Source organism: Lycorma delicatula, chromosome 5 (genome assembly GCF_047948215.1).
Source record: "Lycorma delicatula isolate Av1 chromosome 5, ASM4794821v1, whole genome shotgun sequence".
NCBI lineage: Eukaryota > Metazoa > Arthropoda > Insecta > Hemiptera > Fulgoridae > Lycorma > Lycorma delicatula.
The window spans coordinates 160,896,093-160,920,676 of NC_134459.1; the positions used below are offsets into that span (position 1 = coordinate 160,896,093).

At 31.6% G+C, this 24,584-nt stretch overlaps 1 protein-coding gene across 1 annotated transcript in view; it reads right to left on the reverse strand.

Annotated features, from left to right (window-relative positions):
• The window catches only part of Atg2 (Autophagy-related 2), a 173,078-nt gene that overhangs the window by 142,924 nt on the left and 5,570 nt on the right, over nucleotides 1-24,584 (reverse strand). The window contains exons 2-5 of the mRNA XM_075367443.1: nucleotides 16,468-16,636; nucleotides 10,024-10,167; nucleotides 4,776-4,878; nucleotides 3,587-3,764 (exon numbers count right to left, since the gene is read on the reverse strand). Of these exons, the coding sequence (XP_075223558.1) occupies nucleotides 3,587-3,764; nucleotides 4,776-4,878; nucleotides 10,024-10,167; nucleotides 16,468-16,636 (594 nt within the window). The remainder of the gene's footprint in view (nucleotides 1-3,586; nucleotides 3,765-4,775; nucleotides 4,879-10,023; nucleotides 10,168-16,467; nucleotides 16,637-24,584) is intronic.

Sequence of the window (24,584 nt, forward strand, 5' to 3'; positions counted from 1 at the left end):
ATGAAATTGCATGATGATGAACTGAAGCATGCAGTGAGGTTGTGGATAAAGGAAAATCTACAAACAGCATTCTTCACTGACAGAATGAGAAAATTAGCTAACTGTTGGGGAAAATGTGCAGCTGTAAATGGTGAGTAAATACAAAAATAAATATAGATTCTATATCAAATAAAATAAACTTTTATGCCGTATTTGTTTCATTTGCAAGTTATGAGCGACCCCTCATATTACCGAACATGTTATAATTGAAAATCAAAACTGAACATGATCTAGGTATAAATAAAGTCTCTTAGTTGATGTCACCGGTTCCATAACACTACTAATGTAATTCCATTAATATTGATAATTAGTTAACTAGAGAATTTGATCATTATAGATATATTTATGTGGATATGCACACACACACACACACACACACACACAGAGAGAGAGAGAGAGAGCGAGAGGGAGTGAGAGAGAGGGAGGGAGAGAGAGAGAGAGAGAGAGAGAGAGAGAGAGAGAGAGAGAGAGAGAGAGAGAGAGAGAGAGAGAGAGGGAGAGAGAGAGAGAAAGTGTAATTAAGAAATTTTAAATAATAATTTTCAATTTAAACATAAAAAAATGTTAATAAATTAACTTTTATTAACAATTTATTTGAAGAGTAATGGATCTGACTATGTTTCGAGGTGTGACTATTAAATAATAGACTAATGCTGCGCTATAGAAGCACTGTGTATGTGCCAAATTTGTACAACCAACAGCTGTGTAGCATGAAGCCTACTCTTTCAATTGTTGCCACCCCAGTTTCTGTAGACATTTTAATCTGGCCGTGGCCTTCATTTAGATAACATCTGATTTTTTGTTTTGCCAAAAAAATAATAAGTGTTTTTATTAGAGCAAAGAATTGTTGTGAAATTTCATATGAAACTTGGAAAAACCGCTACCCACGAAACTTACCTTTTATTAAAAAAAGTATATGGCAATGAATGTTTATCATGTGCACAGGTTTTTGAGTGGTTTAAGCACTTCCAGGATGATTTAGAAGATGAAGATGATGTTCGCCCGGGTCACCCTTCCACATCAAAAATGGATAAAAATAATGAGAAAAATTGATAATTTGATCCGATCTGACCACTGGGTTAACTATTCATGTGATTGCTGAATTGTAGAAATTGACAAAGAATGCACAAGACAAATTTTACATAACTTTAAAATGCAAAAAGTGTGCACGAAAAATGATGCCTAATAATCTCACAAACAAAAAGATACTCGTGAAAATGTTTGTTCTGACACTTTGAATGCCATTGAAAATGACACAAACTTCTTAGAAACAGTGATAACATGATGGATCTTGGTTTTTAACTTATGATCCAAAAACTAAGCATCAATCCATGCAATGGAAAGCCCCAATTTCACTGAGAGCTAAAAAAATGCTCGAAGGAGCAAATCAAAATACAAAGCAATGATGATTGTTTTTTTTTAATATTCTTGGGATTGTGTACCTTCACCGGGTTCCTGAAGGTACTGAACTATACTAGGTTGTGAACTGTTTATCACATTACTAACTTGAGATCCTTGCTCAAATCCGTGAAAAAATAACAAAAACACGGCCTGAATTGTGGAAGAACAAGTCATGGGTTCTTCATCAGGGCAACACACCACCTCACACTGCATTGTCTGTCGAGATGTTTCTAACCAAGTATAACATCCACCTTATTTGCATGACCTGGCAACATGCGACTTTTATCCGTTCCCTAAGGTCAAATCAACATTAAAAGGAACAAGACTTCAGATCGTTGAAGCTGTGAAAGAGAAAGCGGTATGTGATGAAAGAATTTACAGAATAAAACTTCCAGTAGAGTTTCAAACAATGGAAAATTCACATGGAACTTTGTAGGGGTAGAGGAGGGGTGTATGTTGAATGGGATAACTAAGAATGTATAAATCTAAAATAGAATATTTTACAGCATTAGTCACCAGAAGAGTGGGCAGATTTTTATGGAATAGAAGACAAACCATTCATGAAAACTATGAATGACAATGACAAATAAAAATCTATGGTCAAAATGACTAACAGAAATCATTTATGATCTGAACAACCAAAATTCTCTGAAATTTATCAGGTAGGATATTAAATAAAAGTGCTTTCTTATAAAGAGGATGTCAATAGGTTTAAAAATTAAAACAAGGCATCCACTGTTTGGATTGTTCTTTTGTTTCTTCAGTTTTGAAATGGACCCATGTTCTTGTCCCCTGTGACGATTTTGTTCAAAAAATCTTCTCCTTCATTGTGGTAGCACTGGAGAAACGTTAGGGGGCGTCCATTCTCATTGTTTTGTGATGGTCAGACAGCATCTTGGGTACCCATCTCGCACACAGTTTGCGGTACTGAAGTCTCTCAATCACAATGGTGTAGAGAGCTGACCTTGAAATTTCAGGAAACGAATCACTCAATAAAGAAATTGTGAACCGACGATTTTCTCGAATTGCCTAATCCTCTCACTGAACAAGATCATCGGTTGACACTCGCTTCCTACCCTGACTGCCTGCATCATAAACATCTGTACGTCCTGCTTTAAAGTTCCTGCACCATTGTTGCACTTTGCTGTGACTCATTGAAGTTTCACTGTACACATTACTTATTCGTCAATGAATTTCAGGTGCATCACACCCCTCAGCCAGAAGAAATCAAATTACACGCACTTCACACTTGGCGGGAGATGCTATTTTTGTAGACACGTTTACGTGCTAGCTGCGTGTTCAGAACTAAACGAAGTGATGCGACATGATTGAAGGCCATACTAGAGATGCTGCGCAACACATATGCGCAAAGGTTCATCCGATTTTTCCACGGGTTTTTATTTCGCAACTAATTGGAACTTAAAAAAAATAACCCTCGAATTAAAAATGAATAAACAGATTTTTAAGAGAAAAATGATTTACAAAATCAACAAAAATTTTATCAAAATTATTTTTCAATGTTGAGCACCACTTATGGACCTGATTATTTTTAATAACTGAACATCCTACGGACAGATTGGAACTCCTGCCATAGATGTCTAACACTAAATCTGGATAGGTTAAACAAATAGTAACTTTCGGGTAATAAGTTAAGAAAAAGTTTTATAAAGCACTAAAAATATACAGTAAAATTTTCCCATGTCATTTAGATTTATTTATCCATTACTTCCATCAGGCAATGAGAGAATTTTCAATTTCAACAAACTCCATAATGGAAATTCCTTTTTCTCCTTATCTGAAAATTCCTTTCCGATTCACTTAATTATCTTGTGAAAGAGTAGTACAATCATCCCTCAATACAGTCCTAGGTTATCGTTCTTTTACCAAATTCAAATTAGCAACATATTCTGGCAAGGCAACTCATTGATTTAACAAGCTCAAGGAAGAGTCATTCATAAAGAAGGTGACATTCACAATAAGGTAGACTTTGAATCAAGAAACCTAGATTATTAAATATCTGAAAACTTAAAGACTATTGCATGAATCACTACCTTTTACTTCATAAATTTTTTCTATGCTAGATAAACTTCAACAAGCAAAATAATTTACTGTTAAAATTATTTATTATAATTAATAACCTTATTACCTTAATGTATGATCTAGATTCAATACGATCTTCAGCAGCGAATTCATCAGTATAAAATGATATGCCTTCACATGAAAATTTACTAGCTGTAAATGCTGCAGTTTGAAATGTCTTTTCTCCTACGCCAGTTGATTGACTGATTCCTGAATTCATACCAGCTTCATCACAATAATCTACACTATAACATACAAAAAAGAAAAAATGCATTATAGACATTATTATAATATAAATGACTTATAAATTCACACTAATGTTGGATGATTTAAATCCATGTTAAGTCACTAAAATCTGACAGCTGATCAGTTTTTTTCACAAATAAGATAAAACATAGTATAGAACAAAAGCAGAGGTTACCATTAACTATCAATTTATGCTAATTTTTTTAAGCAGTGATTTGTGATTACAGTTATTGGTATTTATAGAAAAGCATGTATATATAATTTGTTATATATCAATTAGAAAAAAAAAATTAGAATTGTTTAGCATTTGTTTTGATATACAAAAAACACGATCTACATAATAAAAAATGACAGCAGCTGACAAAGACTACTTAGAATTTTTAACGATCACCATACTTTCTCTTCTATACAGCTATATCTGCTGTACAAAAGGGAAAGTAAGTCATGATATTTTTTCTTGAATTGACTGCAGACATTATTTTTTAAATTTAAATAAAATGTTAGTGTTTTGGATGAATTTTTAAAAAATAATTTTCTTAAACTTTACTTTCAATAAATATAAAAAATATTGGTTTTTTCTTTTATTATATTTTTTTCTTAATTTGAATTAAAATTTAGGTAATAAAAAATACTTATTCTATAAAAATAGATAAAATTATTATTATTTTATACCACGACAGCCCTTCCAAAGGATTACATTATAAATAAGATGTGCGAAAAATTCTTAATTTTCTAAATAAAGTTGATAAATTCTATCCTACAAAGTTTACAACTTATACATAAATATATAATTTTTTTTAATTAACATGAACGAAAATAATAATTCTGTAATCACCAAAAACTAAAAATTAAACTATGGACAACAGAAATATAAAATTAACAGTCCATTAAAATTGGAGGGGAGAAAAATTCATAAAAGTAGAATATTGAAACAGCTCAGTAGATACAAAAACACACTGTATAATATCAACACTTGAACAACAAACCATGGGTTTAATGATTATACTTACTTCATTATTTGAACTTCTAGACGGACTCCTACATTACAGTCTTTTGGTAAGTGCTCAACACGTATAAGAGTTCTTTTAAAATTTACCTGAACCCTAGTTAAAACTGAAAAAAGTAAAGGAAATTATTAACAATGATTAGTAAGTAATTCACAGTGAAAATAACACACACACACCACTATATTAAATGAATTATAAACCACCAAACCAAAGTAAAATTTTTTCAGGTTAAACTGACAAAATTTTATAAGCACAGTGTACAACATGTTAATGAATTATTTGAATTTTCAAAAACTTATATACAGGTAATTCTAAATTATACTCGATTTTGTAACTGCATTCCAAATTAAGAACTAATGACAAATTTGAAGTAAATTACAACCGATATACTAAAATTTACAGATACAATTAATAAATGTTCAATGTGGCCCCCTCTGGCTCCACAGTACACATCTAAGCAATAGCTGAACTCATCCCACACAAAGGAAGCATATCTTGTGTTACTGAGTTCACCCCAGTTGTGATACACTTCTACAGGTCGGCTAATTACTTGGAAAAGTTGGTACGTAAACTACATCTTTCACACATCACCACAAGAAAAAGTCACATGGTATGAGAACAGATAATCTTGGAGGCCAAAACTAGAGCCAGGTCTTCATTCCCATAGCGTCCTATCCATCACTGAGATAGAGATTCATTCAGGTAGCATCAAACATCTACGTGCCAATGGGGCAGAGCTCTGTCACAAATGAAGTATTGTGAATCTTCATTTAGTTGAGGGAAAAACCAGTTTTCCAGCATATCCTGCTACGTTATCCCAGTAGCCATGTTCTGCAAAAAAGAATGGTCTGTAAATCTTTGTTTGCACCAGGGTGCAAAACACATTAACCTTGTGGGAGTCTCTCATGCAATAGTCATGGGGATTTTGTAGACATCATATGCGAACATTGTTATCTATTCAGAGATTGAACATGGCTTCATAGCTAAAAATTAAATACAGAAGAAAAGTGTCATCCTCCATACTTTCAAGCATTTGATTTCAAAATTCAACATGCTTTGGTTTGTAACCTCTGTGAACAGCCAAACAGCCTGTAAAAGTTGTAGGTGGTATGGCTTGAAAAGTAAGGTTGAGGTATTCCAAGTTATCTGCTCTCTCTATGTGTTGAATTTCTTGGGCTTCGTACAAAACTTTCTTCAATTCATCTTACATTCTCTGCCACACATGACTGGCCTGTGCTCATGCCTTTACAAACACTATGTTCAAACTGGTAAAACCAATGAACATATGCTCTTCCTTGTTGGATATATATATATACACAGAGTGATTCAGGAGGATAGGGCAATACTTTGACAACTCATTCTAGAGGCTAAAAATGAGAAAAAAGTTTATATAAACATAGGTTCAAAAACGCTTTGTTAGCGAGTTATACTGGGTGAATGATTTCACCCGAGTTTCAGTTCCTCCGGGTAAATTAAGGCTTTCTGAAATTCTGAGAAGGTAAATTAAGGGGCAAATTCAATTGTTTCTTATGGTATTTGAGCTGGGAAATCGAAAAAATAGATCCCAGAACAGTATCTCACTTAGTTTCTAAGATATCCCATGTAAAACGCCAAAAATAGGGTCAAAAAACACATTATTTTTTCATCTGATGTACAATAACGTTGTTAAATTGGCAATAAATCATACATTTTTTAAACAATTGTAGAGAATTTAATTATAAGAAGATTGATGTAAATAATGTCAACAGAAAACAAATAAAATTTTAAACATGTCAACTCATTAACAACAAAACCAACGGAAACTTAAAAGAAAATGTTACAAAAAAAGAAAACAGATGTGTCTAGTAGGTACAATAATTTTAGACCTATGAAAAACAAATTGGCAACACTGACTACTTTTTTCATCACAATTTGTTTAAATACTACTAATTGTTGTCAGTTAATTGTGGTAATGTGTTAAATAAACTTTCGCTGATCAATCGTGTTTGCAGTATTACGTCAAATTTTTATCGTAAAAATGTCAGAAAACTGTTAAGAAGTGTAATTTTGTATTAATTTTACAATGAATAAAAATCAAGTCTGTTAAAAAAAGTAAAATTCTGTTTAGGTTTGTTTTGAAAAATGTAGCGTATCTTCACTAATGCCGAATATGCCAACATGATTTTCATCTATGGATTTTGCAATGGAAGTGCTGTGGCAGCAGTTACAGAATATCGACATAGGTATCCTGGTCATGTTGTAACAAATCGCAAAGTATTTATTAAAATTTTTAATAATCTTCGTGAGAATGGTACACTTCCCAGCGCTCATATTTCATCTGAACGACAAGCAAATCATGCTGATGAAGGTGAAAACATTCTGCAGATGGTTCAACGTAGTCCAGCAACGAGCACAAGATTAATTGCAACACGGCTCAATATTTTACAAAGTAGAGGTATGGAGGACATTAAATAATAATGGACTGCATCCTTTTCATATTCAGAAAGTACAACATCTCCAACCTGGTGACTACGCCAGCCGGCTGCAGTTTTGTCAATGGGTTAATAGGAATCAACATTTAATTCCACATACTATTTTCGGATGAAGCTACTTTCACTCATAACGGAATAAACAACACATGGAATGCGCATCGGTGGTCTGAAGAAAACCCACATGCTTCAGTGGAAAAAAATTTCCAGCAACAATTTTCAGTAAATGTTTGGTGTGATATCATAGACGACCAATTAACTGGTCCTTTCATACTACAACATCATGTCACAGGGAGAAATTATCTGGAATTTTTATGTAATGAATTTATTATATTGCTGGAAAATACCCCCTTAGCAAAACGAATTGACGTATTACCAACTTGATGGAGCTCCTACACCTATCACTAATAAAATTTGCTGGTAAATGGATAGTACGTGGAGGGCCAGTTAATTGGCCACCGAGATCCCCAGACCTCACTCCGTTGGATTATTGTTTGTGGGGATGGTTTGATAAATAAGGTTTACAAGCAAAACGTAGACACACACGATGAACTGATTGCTCGCATTCCCAACGCTGCAGCTATAATCAAGGAACGCAAAGATAGAAGATTTTGTGTTGCCGTTAGACTGGAACACAAAGTACAATGCGTTGGAAAAGTGCATTGAACACAATGGTGGCATTTTTGAAAGTTATTAAACCACATGATGAAATACTACTTGTAAGCAGCATTTTATCATTATCATAAAAAAACAGTAAGTATTCTTTCTTCCTCCAGTTATTTTCTACTGTACAAAACGAAAAAGTTTTTTCAGTCTGTTAAAAATTAATCTGTTTTGTTGTTAATAAAAGTCGACATGTTTAAAATTTTATTTGTCTTCTGTTGACATTATTTACATCAATCTTCTTATAATTGTATTCTCTACAATTTATGTTTAAAAAATGTATGATTTATTGCCAATTTAACAAAGTTATTGTACGTCAAACGTAAAATAATGTGTTTTTTATCCTATTTTTGGCGTTTTACATGGGACATATTAGAAACTAAGAGAGATACAGTTCTGGGACCTATTTTTTTTTATTTCCCATCTCAAAAACCATAAGAAACAATTGAATTTGCCCCTTAATTGACCTTCCCAGAATTTCAGAAAGCCTTAATTTACCACGAGGAACTGAAACTCAGGTGAAATCTTTCACCCAGTATAACTCGCTGACGAAGCATTTTCAGACCTATGTTTATATGAACTTTTTTCTTATCTTTAGCCTCTAGAATGTTTCTTACATTATTGTAATATTAAAATGAAAATTGCATATTAATTTATCACATGAGTGCTGCTATCTGATACAGTTTTTATAAGACTGTCTCCTTCAAATACTGTCTGATAGATTATCAAACTGAAATTTTGTTTATAATTATATATATAATATTTTTCAAATATATTTAATTTCCTGTCATCTTTATTAATTTATTATCTGCGTTAATAAAAAAACAGAATGATAAATAAATTTATCTTATATGACAGAGCATCTAATAAACAATAAACATTCTACTTCTGATATTACAACAAATTTACAAATATTAGAAATTAATAAAGATGACAGAAAACAATATATATATATATATATATATATAATATAATTGATTAATTTATTATTTTGATTATTTTTTTTTTCGTTTTAAAGGATCTATTTATTTTTCCTGTATAGATACAAACACAATCATTACATTTAATTAATCTCATAACTTCCACAAAGATTGTTTTATTATTATTATTTGTTTTATTTTATTATTTTTTGTGTCTTACGTATTAGTTGTTCATAAGAACAATTTTTTCAGTTTGATAAACCATCAGATAGTGTTTGAGAGAGGTAGTATTACAAAAACACTCATAAATATGGAAAGTTTAAATCTATTAACAACTCTTATGAAAAGCAAGAATAAATTTGTAAAATAAAACTCTAAGCAAAGGTGACTGAGGTATTGTTAGCTATTTCAACCAACTCCAAAACAAATAAATTATATATTTTAGGTTTCTCATAACACTAATTTTTTATACGTATACCCATTGATTCCTTGCGAATGAGTGACAATTACGTTTTAATGCCAAGAAGGTAGGCCAACTTACCTTTGGATACATAAAAGCAATAGATGACCAAGGTTCCATTTATTGCAGGTCAGGTGGACTGCACCATCCTATCACTGTTACATGCATTGTATTTTTCTGATGTGAGAAGTATGCAAGATGTTAGGTGATTTCCCCAAATCAGCACATTATAAAGTTTCTTTCTGGACATGGTGCTTTTTGAGATTTGGCCAGAGTTGATTTGATTAATTCAGGCTTTAATTTGGAAATTAATGATTTGAATTGATTTTAAAGTTTATAAAGTTTAAACAAATTTTGTTTGATTGTATTTATCAAGATTTTATTTTATTAATGTTGTGTATTTATGATATGTAATTTTGCGTGAACAATTAATGAGATTTGGATCAACTGAAGATGTGAGAAAATCGTTAAAATACTCTTTGTGTATATATAATGATAAATGGTAAGTGTCATCCTACCTAATTTCCTAATTTAATTAGGAAATTCTGTACTTGGTGGATCAAGTTTTTTATATAAATATATAATATATATGTAAAATGTATAAATGTTAAATAATAATAAAAATAAAAAATACTCAAGAAAATAACTGATGTTTGTTTTATATATCATATTAAGTAATTTCAACTTATTAATATTTAGATAGAATACAGAAAACTAAAGCATTAAAAAGAAGTACTTACTAGAATCAATTGCCTGAGCAAAACGTTCTAGACCTTCTAACGGATTACCCTGGTCTATTTCTTTTGACTCTTGTTGCATACATTCGGCAGCCATTTGTATACTGCTTGTCATTGAACTCCACATCGATTCAAACATGGACATACCTAAAGTAACACAATATGTAGTTACAACTACTATTATATAATAACACTTATAACAGTAACAAAAAACAGTAATTTTATTGATGCATAACATTAATAAACACCTTAAATAAAAAATTACCTATCACATAAGGTCATAGCAAAAACTGAAGAAAATTTTACTTATTAATAACTAATAAGAGAAAATTCTCAGAAGCAAAAAGAATAAGAGGTAAACTTCATTATTGCAAAGTACACAAATCATCATATTTAAAAATTAACATGTTTACTGCATTACTGATTGAGAAATTGATGAGTAGATTAAAACAGTTTTTTTGCATTTATTCTAATGAGATATTACATGAAAATATTGAAGGTGATCCAGCTATAAATTAATCGGATGCCTTTTTCTACTTTGCACTTGTTTAGCAGGTAGAAATATTATTGATTACAAGACCTCCTTATATTAAAATGGTAAAACTAAAATCTAATAAAGAATTAATAAAAATACTAAAGATATTATTCAAGTAGTTTTAAATGGAAGTGTGAAATTCAAAATGTCATAAGTGGAGACTGTAATGTATAATAATTAAAGAATAGTTTGGTCAGGGAAGTCAATAACTTACTGATTTTTTATGAACAAACTCAATAATGCCAATTTAAGATTGTACCTGTAGTTATTAATAATTAAAAAATTAATTGTATTTTATCAAGAAATCTTTGTCTACAATACCACCAAAGTGAAGTTCAGATGACAAGAGGCCCCTGAACTTAATAAAATGTTTGTTAATCTAAGCTTACCTTCATTATATTGACAAGATTTATTTTAAAATTTGACAATAATGCATTGGAGTAACAAAGTTATTCTCTGTGTAAATGAAAATCTAATTACAAGAGGTTTATTAAGCAAAATTCACAAATGATCAAATATTGATAATAAACTTGTACTTTCATATCTACACATAGTTTGTAACAAATAACACAATTAAAATCAAATGCAATAGTATGTTTATAAATGTTTATATGTTGTTTATAAAAAACAACAGATAAAAATAATTTAAAAAATTTTGACATCCAGGCTTGCAGTCTTTAGAGAATTACCAAATGTTCTCCTTAATTAAGATTGCCTGCAGGCTTTCCAGTTTTCTGTTTGGAAAAAGAAACTAATGCCCTAGTATCTATCAGGTGAAATTAATAAATCTAGACATTTAGATAACTTTTTCATAAGTAAAAAAAAAAAACAAATACTATGTCAGACCTTTACCAGAAATTATAAGAGAAAAAAACTAATTTAATGACTTAAATTTAACAACTTATATATAATTATGTTTCCTAATTTAAATCAAAATATTATAAAACATAACATCAATTTTGTACTAATTTTGGTAATTAATAGGTCCAGAGAAGACTGCAGTCAAGACAAGAAAAGAATATAATTATATCTTTTCTTTAATTTTATAATACCAAAAAAATTTATTTTATTTAGTAGATAATAGAGAAAGTACAAATAATATTTAGTTAACAGCATATTTTTTAATAATTATCATAAACAAATATTTAATTATTATATATCAACAATTATGCAACAGTTAATAATAGCGGTTGAATTATAAAAATATAATATTTATATACCAGAAAATGTAGAAAATTAATATAAGTTTTTTATATTTAAAAACTGATAAAACAGTTAATAGCATTCTTCAGGTAAAAATAATGAAATCTTAGTTGACATAAAATATATTGTTAATAATCATAATTTTTTAAACTTTAAGTTCTTTAATGATGAAATATATTTATCAACAATAACAATAAAATTAGAAACTTAGAATTTGTACATTACAAATTTGTTAATATGAATAATAAATATTTTTAAGTTGCTGAAAAAATTCAATAAAACTTCTTTTCAAATTACTAGTCATAGATCAAAACACACACGAGTTTAAAATGATATTAAATTTTGTATTAAAGGAAATTAAAATTTCACTTATCATGTCATTTGGTGAACTGGGTGTAATTGTTTTGTACTTTATTTGGTTTATTATTGATTAGATTTATATATTATTATTACATTCTATTTAAAATGAATAAAGTTCACTTTATTATTGTTAATAATAATCAAAGTACAAAAATGCCATTATACTATCAAATGCACAACTCATGACAAGCTATTCACTTCCAATGCAATTTTTTTTAATGTTAATAATAATAATAATAAATAGATAAACAAAATATTCCATTATTTTAGTCAAAGAGTAAAATGTTTAAATAAACAGACAAATGAAACTATAATATGACGGCAAATAAGATATTCTCATCTTATTAGCTGAGGTGGTAGAAGTATTGAATGTTGTTCTGTTAAATCAAATCTGAGATTAACTTTGCATTTTTTTCATTTATTATTTCGCAGACATAATTTTCAATCAACTTCTTCATGTATACGAAAATTTTTCCAAAGAAAGTTAATATTCTACAAGTCTCAATGTAATACTACTACAACAACTAATGTAATACTAAGACACTTTAAAAGATCTGAAAAAGCTCTAAGACCGAAGGTCTGCATTTGGTTCTTAGCATGAGTTCACAATTTATTCATCAACAGTCACTATTCCTCTTACTACCTACAAAATTAAAAGTTTCTACAGGAATTTACAAACAAATAAAAAATGAAAAGCAGATAATCTGTTGACTTCCATGATGAAGTAATAGCATCACTGCATTTCATCAAGATTTTCAGGTTTAAATCTTGATCAGGTATTTTTCACAGATCAATAAACTTCCTGCTGACAATTAGGAAAAAACTTATTTAAATTTCCTCAGAAATCTTTGGATCTTTTTTTATACAAGAGAAAAAAGTCATTATTCAAAATGCTAAACATTTCTCAATTTGATAGTAGTCTACACGTACACAAGATTTTCCATAATTTTTACATTAATTTGGTTTTGTAGACATTACTACTTAAAAATAAATGGTAGTTCCAAAGCAATGTCGATATAACCTTTTCTATAGGCTAAAAAGCTATAGCTTGTTTTTCAGTGCACTTTTAAGAATTAAATCATTTGGCCAGATTTGACCCACGGTCAGAAGGGAAATACAAACAATGTTTAGCACAGGATTTGTATTGCACAGATTGGTCAACAGATAACATCATAGATTTCAACTCATTATCAGAACACATCTCAACACTATCCTTTAAATCAGGAAATAAAGGATACACAACCATTAATGAACATGCATCCACAAATGATTACAACAGAAAGAAGCCTCAAGAGGTTAAGACTTTTGGGAGGATATAGAAGGGGTAACCAACAAAATATCAGAACGACATGTGAAAATCCTGCTTGGGAATTTAAATGCACAAGTAGAGACAAAGAAAGAAAATACAGAAAAACCACAGACCACACACTGAACACAAACAAGAATAGGGAACACCTCATAAATAATTAGTGATATTTTAAACTCAAAATTATGTCAACACAATTTCAAAAGCCGAGATGAAAAGTCACAAAATGGAAGGCATCCAAAAACATATGGGAAGAATTCCAAATTGACCATGTAGTCATATCGAATAAAAATACTAGAGAAGTTTTGAATGTGAGAACATGTAAAGGAGTCTTTGAGTCTGACCCTACTTACAGCAAGTAAAGATTCTGCAAATCCCACAAAACACGAAAAAAACACAAAACAAAATCATCAGACCAGATCCAGGATAACTGAAGGTAAACACAGACAAAATTATCAAAGAAATTAATCAGAGTACAGTAGAGTATTAGATAGAACTTGCAAATACAGTTCAGAAAGCAATGTGTTGTGGGGGGGGGCACTCTCCCAAGTAAACATAAACATAAGTGGTGGAACATAATATGCAACCCAGGACATTGAATCTAACCCACTGGGTTGGTCTAATGGTGAACGCGTCTTCTCAAATCAGTTGATTTGGAAGTCGAGAGTTCCAGCATTCAAGTCCTAGTACGAAGATCAAAGTTTCTGAAGGTTTTCAGAAAGGAACCAGAGTACAACATTAAAAAATGGTCGCAAGAAAGGATCAACACGGTTTGAAAATTAAATCAGCCAGGAATTAACTATTAAATGTGGTCCAACAGTGATCAATAACGAGAAAAAAAATCCGATGTTGACACCACATAACTTCCTTGTACATGTATTAAATTACATATTAACATTTTTTTTTAAATGAAAAGTACATAAACTTTTATTTCATTAATAACTTCTGATATTTTTTTCATATATTTTTTTTTTATTGTTATTGAATATTATTATTTATTGTAAAAATTTTTTTAGTCGAGGTTAATAATTAATAAATCGATATATTTAAATTAAAAAAAAGAAAAGGAATGGAGTCCGATTCGAACCGATGTGCCTTCAGATCCAAATATTTCATTAATTAAAATTTTATTTGGCTACAAATCTGGAACCAATGAAAAAATAGTACCGCTTATATCATTGAAAAGATCTCAAGTGAGGGCTTATTACTGCAGTTAAGAAAAAGTCCAAAATCCAATTTTTTTAGATTTTGAGCTTTTTGGACACTTTTGGTCAAGTCAATTGCAAGCAAAAGGGGAGGTGCACAAATAGATGTTACAACAGTCCTAAATCCAAAATTTCAACATCCTACGGCTAATTGTTTTTGAGTTATGCAAGATACATATGTACGTATAGACGTCTCGCCAAAACTAGTCAAAATGGATTCAGGGATGGTCAAAATGGATATTTCTGTTGAAATCTAAAAACTGAAATACTTCACGATCACAATACTTACTTTACTTTGTGCAAGGAAGTAAAAATTGATTAAATAATAAATATTAATAATAATTTGTAACAATATAAGAAATGAATGAATTTTCAATGAATCATAAATTTACAAAGTCTAACTAAAGATATTCTTATCAGCTGGCATTATGCCAATATGTCTATAGTAGATTTATTTTTTCAGATTTGTATTTTTTTCATGTCTCATTTAACAATAAATTTTTGAAAATGTTAAATAATTAATAAAATTAAGTCATAAATCTAAAGATTACAAAATTATTTCAAATTACAAATGATCTTCTTATCAAACAAAATTATTTTATTGTAGTATTACAGATTATACTGAAGTGCAAAATGAGAAAAATTATTTCTAGATAAGCTAATATTTAACTCGGTAACCTACATTTTATGCTAAAATATATATATAAATTACTTATTGATACATGTTATCTATTTCCTGAAATGTTTTGTAATGACTGAACTTTAATGTAAAGATAGATTCATATTTCTTACCTTATTATATCTTATTCTTTTTTTTATTTATTTTAAGCACTTTTGTAATGCACATTACTTTATCAGAAATAATATGTCATTTTTATAATAATAATAGTATTTTCATCTTTGAAATAAAAATATTAAAATTGACATTTAAAAAAATAGAAAGAGCAAGATATTTTCAGTCTTGCCTACTTTAGAAAGGATCACTGATAAAATTAAATAGCAGAAATGATTGAGACCATGCTTTCCTCTATTTGCTTTTTGACTTCATAAATTTAAATATCTTTATTTTAAAAAGTTTTCTACAGCTTATATAGCAGCACATAATATGAAAGTGCTTCAGCAGTAATAAAAAAACACAAATAAATAAAAATATATACATAAGATAGGAAAGATTTATTTTAATAAAATATTTCTCAACCACCAATTAAAACTTCTCTGCAATAGAACTCACAGCTTGAATGTGTGAATAGTTTTATACTGCATTTCCAACTTATATGAAGTAAATTATGTATTGGAATTAAGGCAAAATTAAGTAAAGGGTTGATTAGTAAAAGAAGTGAAAAGTTTGCATAATCAGATTTGAAAAAACAAAACAAATTTAGATATTCTGACTTTATTTTAATAATCCTTAACTTTCATACAGCCAACACTTAGCTTAGTATAACGTTATAAATCAAGTACTGAAAATGTAAAAAAAAGAACAGTATAAAATTGCAGGTAGGGGTAGGGAATATAGCAGGTAGTGAGTGAATGGATTGCACTATACACAATTATTTTCTCTCTTTTTTTATGTTATAACAGTTACAAAAATACAGGTAGATGCATTAATATAATAAGACACCCCCCTCCCAATACACACGCGCGCAGATATATATATATAGTGAGAGAGAGAGAGTGATTGAGTGGGGAGGAAATATAACAGGTAACAAATGGATTAGATTATACACAATTATTTTCTCTTTTTTTATAATATAATAGTTATAAAAATACAGGTAGATACATTAATATAATAAGACCCCCCCCCCCACAACAAACACAAATTAACAGAAAATATTTACCAGTATCAACTCTTTCTTTGGGCTGAATTGTAAGGACCATTCCTTCAACTTCAACAGAACTTGAATCTGTTAAAAGCGATGACCATGGTATTTTTACTGATAATTTATCAATATAACCATCAACAAATTCAAATGGGAAATTCTTCTTTTCACCTAATGAATTAAGTGCCTGTAAGAAAGAATAAACACTATAAAGAACATTTAATAAACATTATGAATTTTAAAAATAATAAAAAATATTTAAAATTAATAAATAAATTGTGAATTTAAAAACAAATTTTGCTACCTTTTTTATACAAACATTCTAAGATGAAGTAAAATCCACTCTTTAAACTGTATAAATCATACAAAATACTTATGACATATACTTATTAACAAGTATGAATATACGTATGCTGGGTACAATAATTTCCTGAATGTAAATGGCTGTTAAACAAAAGTCGAGATTGTTTATGAAAGTTCATTCATGATACATGTCACTACCATTCCCAATAATCAAACTTATGGAAAGGCTAGCACACATGACAGGAATACTAGAAAAAATGATATATTACATAGTATCATATTGCCTTCAACACAGAGCTAAACATACTATGGGCACATCAACCTTCCAAATTTTCCAAATTACAGATAAACTTGCAATATCTTCAAGGAATAAGATATCGTCATTATTCAGAGAAACTGAATACATATAATGAGTACCATTAATTTAAGAAAAAAACACCTTTGACTAATGCCACAAGTACCTTGGACACTTGACATAAATCAAAGCAACATGAAAAATTGGTACATTAGAGTAAAGCAACATACTATTTATTCAATTATTATGTAAACTGAATATGTTTCAACTAGATACAAAGTCAAAAATTACATTCATTTTCAATAGGGAAGAAGTTAATTATTGGCCTTTCTAAATTCTTGAATAAACTCTAAATAACTTTCAACATGTTAAGCTAACCTTTAATTTGGAAAATTTTATAAACAAATTTTTTTTTTACTACTTTACCTGAATTTTATTGTACGTAATACTTCCAACAGAATTTTAAACTTAGAATGCAAAAAAAGCTTTGTAAATATATTTTTAGAACCTTTTTTTTTCCTGTTCAGCAACCAGGAATTACCTGGTTCAGGTATTACTTCAGGGGATGAATGAGCATAATATGTATGAGTGCAAATGAAATGTAGTCTTGTAGTCTCAGTTCGACCATTCCTAAGATGTGTGGTTAACTGAAACTCAACCATCAAAGAACACCAGTATCCACAATCTAGTATTCAAATCCATATAAAAGTAACTCCCTTTACTAGGTCTAAACGCTGGAACTCTCGACTTCCAAATCAGCTGATTTGGGAAGACACATTCACCCCACTAGACCAACCCGGTGGGTTCATATTTTTAGAACCTAAATGAAATTTTACAAAGTGGTTGAAAAAACAGTTTTACTTCTTTCTAAAAATTTTGAAAAATGTACTAAACAATTTTCAAAAAATTTGAATACATCCATTTCTTTCACTTAATATTATATTTTTAAAGGCCAAACATTTTTAATTCGGCAGGAAAATTTTCTGGTTTTAATATTAAAATATTAATAAACAAACCCATCTTTTTAAAATTAAAAGCACTTAATATTAGTGGCTCCCATTTTAGCAACAATGTTTTTATTACTGCGTCAAAGTTTAGGGGGCATTAATTCTTTTTTTTATTAAATATTTCAAAATAAAAATAAATTCTTTACATAAATACAAGAAAAATCTAAATAAAAAACACCCCTTGAGAAAATATTGGTTTTACTAACAATCAGAAGAAAAATCTGTAACTTTCATTAATGTAAATACACGTTTGATAAATTTAGAATTGTAAAAGAGACAGCAGGATAGGGAAAATATACTGGAATTTAAAAAGCATACAAAAAATCCTGAAATTCAATAATGATTCATAGAATGATCACATGAATATAAATTGTTAAAAGATAATTAAGTTATAAATAGGTCTTAATTGAACACACAGAGAAACTAATAAAAACTTAGAGAAAATATACTGCTTATATCTAAAACAGAATTTAACATTAACTGAATATACAATTCAATTGACACAAAAATAATACATTATGTAGAAAACAAATTCAATGACTATACTATTTTTTTTTTTTTTTTTTTACTAAAACAATAACAAAAGAAACACGTTTATACAATAAAAAAGTTATTAATGTAGAATAAATTACACTGATGGATGAATAAATTGGATTTATTGTGACAAAATTAGTACCAGCCTATTGTTTTCAATGCTACTGCTAATTATAATCACAGTAAAGTCACTAATCATGTGTTAATGTTAGTAAACACAATATGACAACAAAATGACGTAACAACATTATCTTCAATATACAATAACAAATCTTTAATGCATTATTTGTTTCTTTTACATACATGAACAAAAACAATTCTACAAGCATGTACTAAAAATTAAAAAGATAAAACAATGTGATAAAAAACAGATGATACCTTTCTTTCAACTAAAATATTGTAAAACATTAAAATAATAGAATAGTTTTTAAACCTAACTTTCAAAATATTATCACTATATGAAAAAGGTACTGCTGATGTTTTGAAGAATATAGTAAAATTACAGGATTTCAGCAGAATAGGTAACTGAAACTTAATTTTTCAAATCTAAATGTTATAACTACAAAAGTTTTATATGATGTATAACCAAGATAAAAAAAATATATTTTTTGTTATATTAATTGTTAATCCTTCAGGGGAGACTTGATTTATTTGGATACTTTAATTCATAAAAAATTGTAGAAACTTATGAAAAGAGCCTGCCTGCAAATTTTTTTTTGTATTGGAGAAAAAAAATTTTTGCAGCAATGTTGCTGAACTGCCCAATGTAAAATTATTGATCGTATCAGTGATGTACCACACCTGGGTCAGCTAATTAAATTTCCCAAAAAAACTGTGGAAAGGTTGGATGCCCACTATTTGAAGAGGACCTTAAAGGTCCTTTAGTTCCTGTCATTTAGAGAAGATGTCTTTATAAGGATTTCTTTTACTTTAATCCATTGTAAGAAGTCCTGTAAGAATTTGACAGAAATCCTATCATTTCATGTCCCACTTTACCTGTGCTATGAATGTATGAAAGATGAAGAGTTACTTGCCTAGGAACTCTTACTTATCTAATGGCTGTATAAAAAAATTTGCCAATCACCATGGCAAAGTGTAGAATCTTGGCCTTTCATCCGGGGTGTTCCCAGATTTGAATCAGTCAGGCATGGTATTTTTCATACACTACAAAGATCCATTTCCATAATCCCACACCTAAACTTCAAAGCTTATGTGGTGAATTAATTCATCAAATTTAAAAAAACAAAATCTGAATAGGCACTTATTTGTTATATACAATTCTCAGACACAAGAAAAAAATTACATTTATGTCTAAAATATACTTAATAAATTTCACTTATCTAAATATGCAGATTGTTGATCTATTCTAGCTTACTTTATGTGTGAACCAGGGATTGTTCTCACAACAACTACAGTACAACTCCTTGTATGTTATTTACATCAGGGAATAATAAATCATTTTCTTTCATGAACCATTTTAATCGTTACTTTTAAAACTTTTATAATAAGCACCTCCTCGATTGCACAACTAAAAAAAATTGCATGCTTGAATTTTAGGTAATATTAACAAATATATATTTTTAATTCAGTATAATGAATTCTTCTAGTCTGTTTAAAGGGCTTATACTTACTATTAAAAGACACAAACAATCTGTTTTTAACACTGAAAATGGAAATAAAAGGTATTTAGATAATAAAAAATTTTATTACAATTGTAAAGAGAAAAGATGAAAACAACTTAATCTAAATTAACTCAAATATAACAAATTAAGAAAATAAATAAAGAACTTACAAAGACATTTTTTCAAATCAATAATAAAAATTGCACGAGGATATTTGATAAAATTAATGAATTACCATGGTTCACTGCATATGTTGCAGAAATTTGTCAATCAGTAGATCACTTTAACAAGGAAATGCATACTATTTCTTCAATTTCATTACTTATTTATGAGCAACTGAATCAATGAATCTTCCTTTTAAACACAATGAGTTTTACTGACAAATACCTCTTTATTTATACTCTCCATAAGGTTTATCCTCTAAATACTTAAGAATTATCAACTGATAGCAATGTATTTTGTACAGCTATTAGTGTGATATTGTGCATATGCACAATTCTATTTTTAATAACAAAAATTTTGAATCTGAATAAGCAGCTCTTGAAATTATCTTTTCAAGGGGGAAGAACTGTTGACTATCATCTTCAATTAATTCTACTACCTTCAATGTAATTTACTTTTCAAAAGCAAGAAATATTGCAGAAAATTGTCAATGTTCTTTAAACTAATAAATTGGAATTACATAAACAATTTAAATTGTCAATCTCAATATCCTGATCGAGCCACTACCACGTGCAATACATTATTTATAAATTGTTACCCATTACCCGTTGACCGTTAACACGTAACAGTTAACCGTTAACAAGTACCAGTTAACTGTTACCTGTTGTTATCTATGTTAACTATTAACTGTTGTTAACTATGAACTCGAGTCATCAACGTGAGCAAGGCACGCTGCTGGAGATAACTGACGGAGACCCTTGGGGGCTAGGTTACAAGATAGTAACTCGGCAATTGGGGGTCTCGCGGCCACCAGCTCCACTATATGAGGCTAAAGCGGAACACGTCATCAAGATGTTGTTCCCGGCCCACTCGGTCCGTGCCGAGCGGGACTTCCGCGACATGGGCGACTTGCAGCTCTTCTCGTTGGAGGAACTGGAAGGAGTCCAACGGTCGCTGAAAGGCAAAAAAGCCCCTGGTCCCGACGGTATACCGGCCGAGGTACTCAAACTAGTGGGGGCGCTACAGGCCCCGTCTTCTACTAGACATGTATAATGCATGTCTGAAGGCTGGGTCTTTTAGCGCCAGGTGGAAGACCGCGCGTTTTGTGCTAATTCCCAAGGGAAAAGAAAACCCAGAGTCGCCGTCCTCCTACCGCCCATTGTGTAAGCTTGACACAGCTGGGAAGGTATTGGAGAAGCTGTTAAAGAAAAGACTGGTTACGGCGATGAATCAGGCAGGTGGCCTGTCACCTAACCAGTACGGTTACCGGCAGGGTCGGTCGACCCTAGACGCAATTCAGGAGGTTGTTGAGGCAGTATGGCGAACAGAGGACCACAATCATTTTTCACGACGTGTGGTCCTTCTCGTTACGTTGGACTTAAAAATCGCGTTCAACTCCGCACGGTGGAACGATATGATTCGGGCCCTGGAGCATTCGTTCCATGTGCCTCAATACCTTCTCAGAATGGTAGACGCATAACTGAGGAACCGCGGTCTCATTTACGAGACCGCAGCAGGCTGGCGTAGGACTACGATCAAGTCAGGGGCGGCACAGGGATCGATTCTCGGCCCGACCTTTGGAACGCCGTCTACGATGGCTTGCTGAGGCTGGAAATGCCTTTAGAATCTGCCTTGGTTGGGTACGCTGACGACGTTGCGCTACTTGTCGCAGACCGCGCCCAACTGAGGCTTAGTCGAGCCATGCACAGAGTCGGTGCCTAGCGGGATGATCATGGATTGTCTCTAGCCCTCAGCAAAACGGAGATCGTAGTTCTCACGAAGAAGCGTATCGACACCCTTCTCTCCCTGCGGGCAAGTTGTCGTGAGCAAGCCGGCCGCAAAATACCTCGGTATGATGATTGACCGGAAACTCAGCTTTGCTGAGCAGCTTCGTACAGCCGCTGACAAAGCTGGGAGAGCCGTAACTGCTCTCAGCCAGCTTATGGCGAATGTCGGCAGACCGAAGGCCAGCAGACGGCGATTGCTGATGTCCACGGTGCATTCCATCCTGTTACACGGTTCGGAAGTGTGGGCCCAGGCATTAAGAGTTGCGAGAACCGGAAGCGGCTCGCGCAGATGCAACGCAGCCTTGCGAGTCGCTTCCGCGTATCCGACGGTCTCCGAGCCTGCGGTACTTGTGGTCGCCGGCGTCATACCCATTGCTACTTTAGCAAGGGAGCGCCAGGTGATCTACAGGAGGCGACGGGCAGGCGAAGACCGGGTGACCATTGCCAACGAGGAACGCACTCGCACGTTCCTCGCATGGCAAGAGACCTGGGACCACGAGACCAGAGGTCGATGGACCGCAAGGCTTATCCCTCTGATGAGACCGTGGACGGAGCGACGGCATGGAGAAGTGGAGTACTACATGACCCAATTTTTAACGGGTCACGGGTACTTCCACGCTTACCTCCATGTCATAGGGAAAGCGCCGTCCCCCGACTGCCTGTATTGCCCCGGTGTACGGGACGACGCTGAGCACACCTTTTTCAAATGTGCTCGGTGGGCGGCAGATCGAGGGACACTAGAGGCGGATCACGGAGCACCGAGTCCCCACAACGTGGTTGCGATGTTGCTCCGTGACCTGAGCAGCTGGGAAAGTGTAGCCCGATTCGTCGGCAACATTCTCAGAGCTAAAAAGGTTGACCTGGATAATCCTGAAAATTAGTAGCACCTAATCAGGCTAGTATAGGAGGACTCAACCGGAAGTAATGTGTTAAACGGTTCCGGGTCGAGTGCTGGTAGAAAGTGGGGTGGTTTTAGTGGGTAGTCTGCTGATAGTGATTGGATAATACCATCAGCGGGAGCCCGACACTCCGTGCGTAAATGCATTTCCACCTCCCTCCTCAAAAAAAAAAATAAATTTATTATTATTACTATAAACATTGTTATGGGGGCCAATGAAAATTATGATTGGAAATTGGGTCACAAACACTGAAAGGTTGAGAAATGCTGTACTATACTATTTTACAGGTAAAAACTTTAGGTAGACTTTATTTCAACCCATTTCTACTATTTCAATCTCACATTAAATTTCAGATTTTAATTCAATCTGGTTGGACTGGAGAAAGTTATCACTACAAAAGATCTAGATTAATTTTTATTAATAAAATTACAAAAGATAGGAGACGTATAAAAAAAATTAAAAGCACAGGCTCAAACAAGAACTTTTTGAAAAAAAAAATATTATGCCACTTATTAACCATTGCTCAGCATCGTAGCCAAGTGATGTAAGAACATAATCATGTTTTCATATGAAATACATGAAAGTGAATTGAAAGCTAAAAATATTGAACAAACAAATAATTTGAGATTATTACAAAAATAAATAATAAATAAATTACTTAAATAAATTTGTGGTTTTAATTTTTTTTTCTTTCCTTGATTGGTCCGATAGAACACATTTTTATTGACATGAAGCTTAAATGTAACAGTAAGTAAAGAATGTTCTGTTGTAAGACTCACCACCAAAAACCCTTTTTAACATTCTCCCATTCTTCTTCTACATTTTCTGCCTTATCTTTTTTACTCAGACCTCTTGCGATGTCCTCCTCAAAAATCTTCTTTACCTCCTTTTCTTCAAGCTTCTCTAAATTTCACCGATTCATCTGACACCTTTTCTTCAGGTTTTTAAACCCCAATCTACATTTCATTATCACCAAATTATGGTCGCTATCAATGTCTGCTCCAGGGTAAGTTTTGCAGTCAACAAGTTGATTTCTAAATCTTTGCTTAACCATGATATAATCTATCTGGTACCTTGCAGTATCGCCTGGCTTTTTTCAAGTGTATATTCTTCTATTATGATTTTTAAATTGGGTGTTGGCAATTACTAAATTATACTTCGTGCAAAACTCTATAAGTCAGTCCCCTCTTTCATTCCTTTTGCCCAGCCCGTATTCACCCACTATATTTCCTTCCTTGCCTTTTCCAATGCTTGCATTCCAATCTCAAACTATTATTAAATTTTCATCTTCTTTTACGTGTTTAATTGCTTCATCAATCTCTTCGTATACACACTCTACCTCATCATCATCATGGGCGCTTTTAGGCATATAGATGTTAACAATCGTTGTCGGTTTAGGTTTTGATTTTATCCTTATTACAATGATTCTATCGCTATGCGTCTTGAAATACTCCACTCTCCTCCCTATCTTCTTGTTCATCACGAAACCTACTCCTGCCTGCCCATTATTTGACGCTGAGTTAATT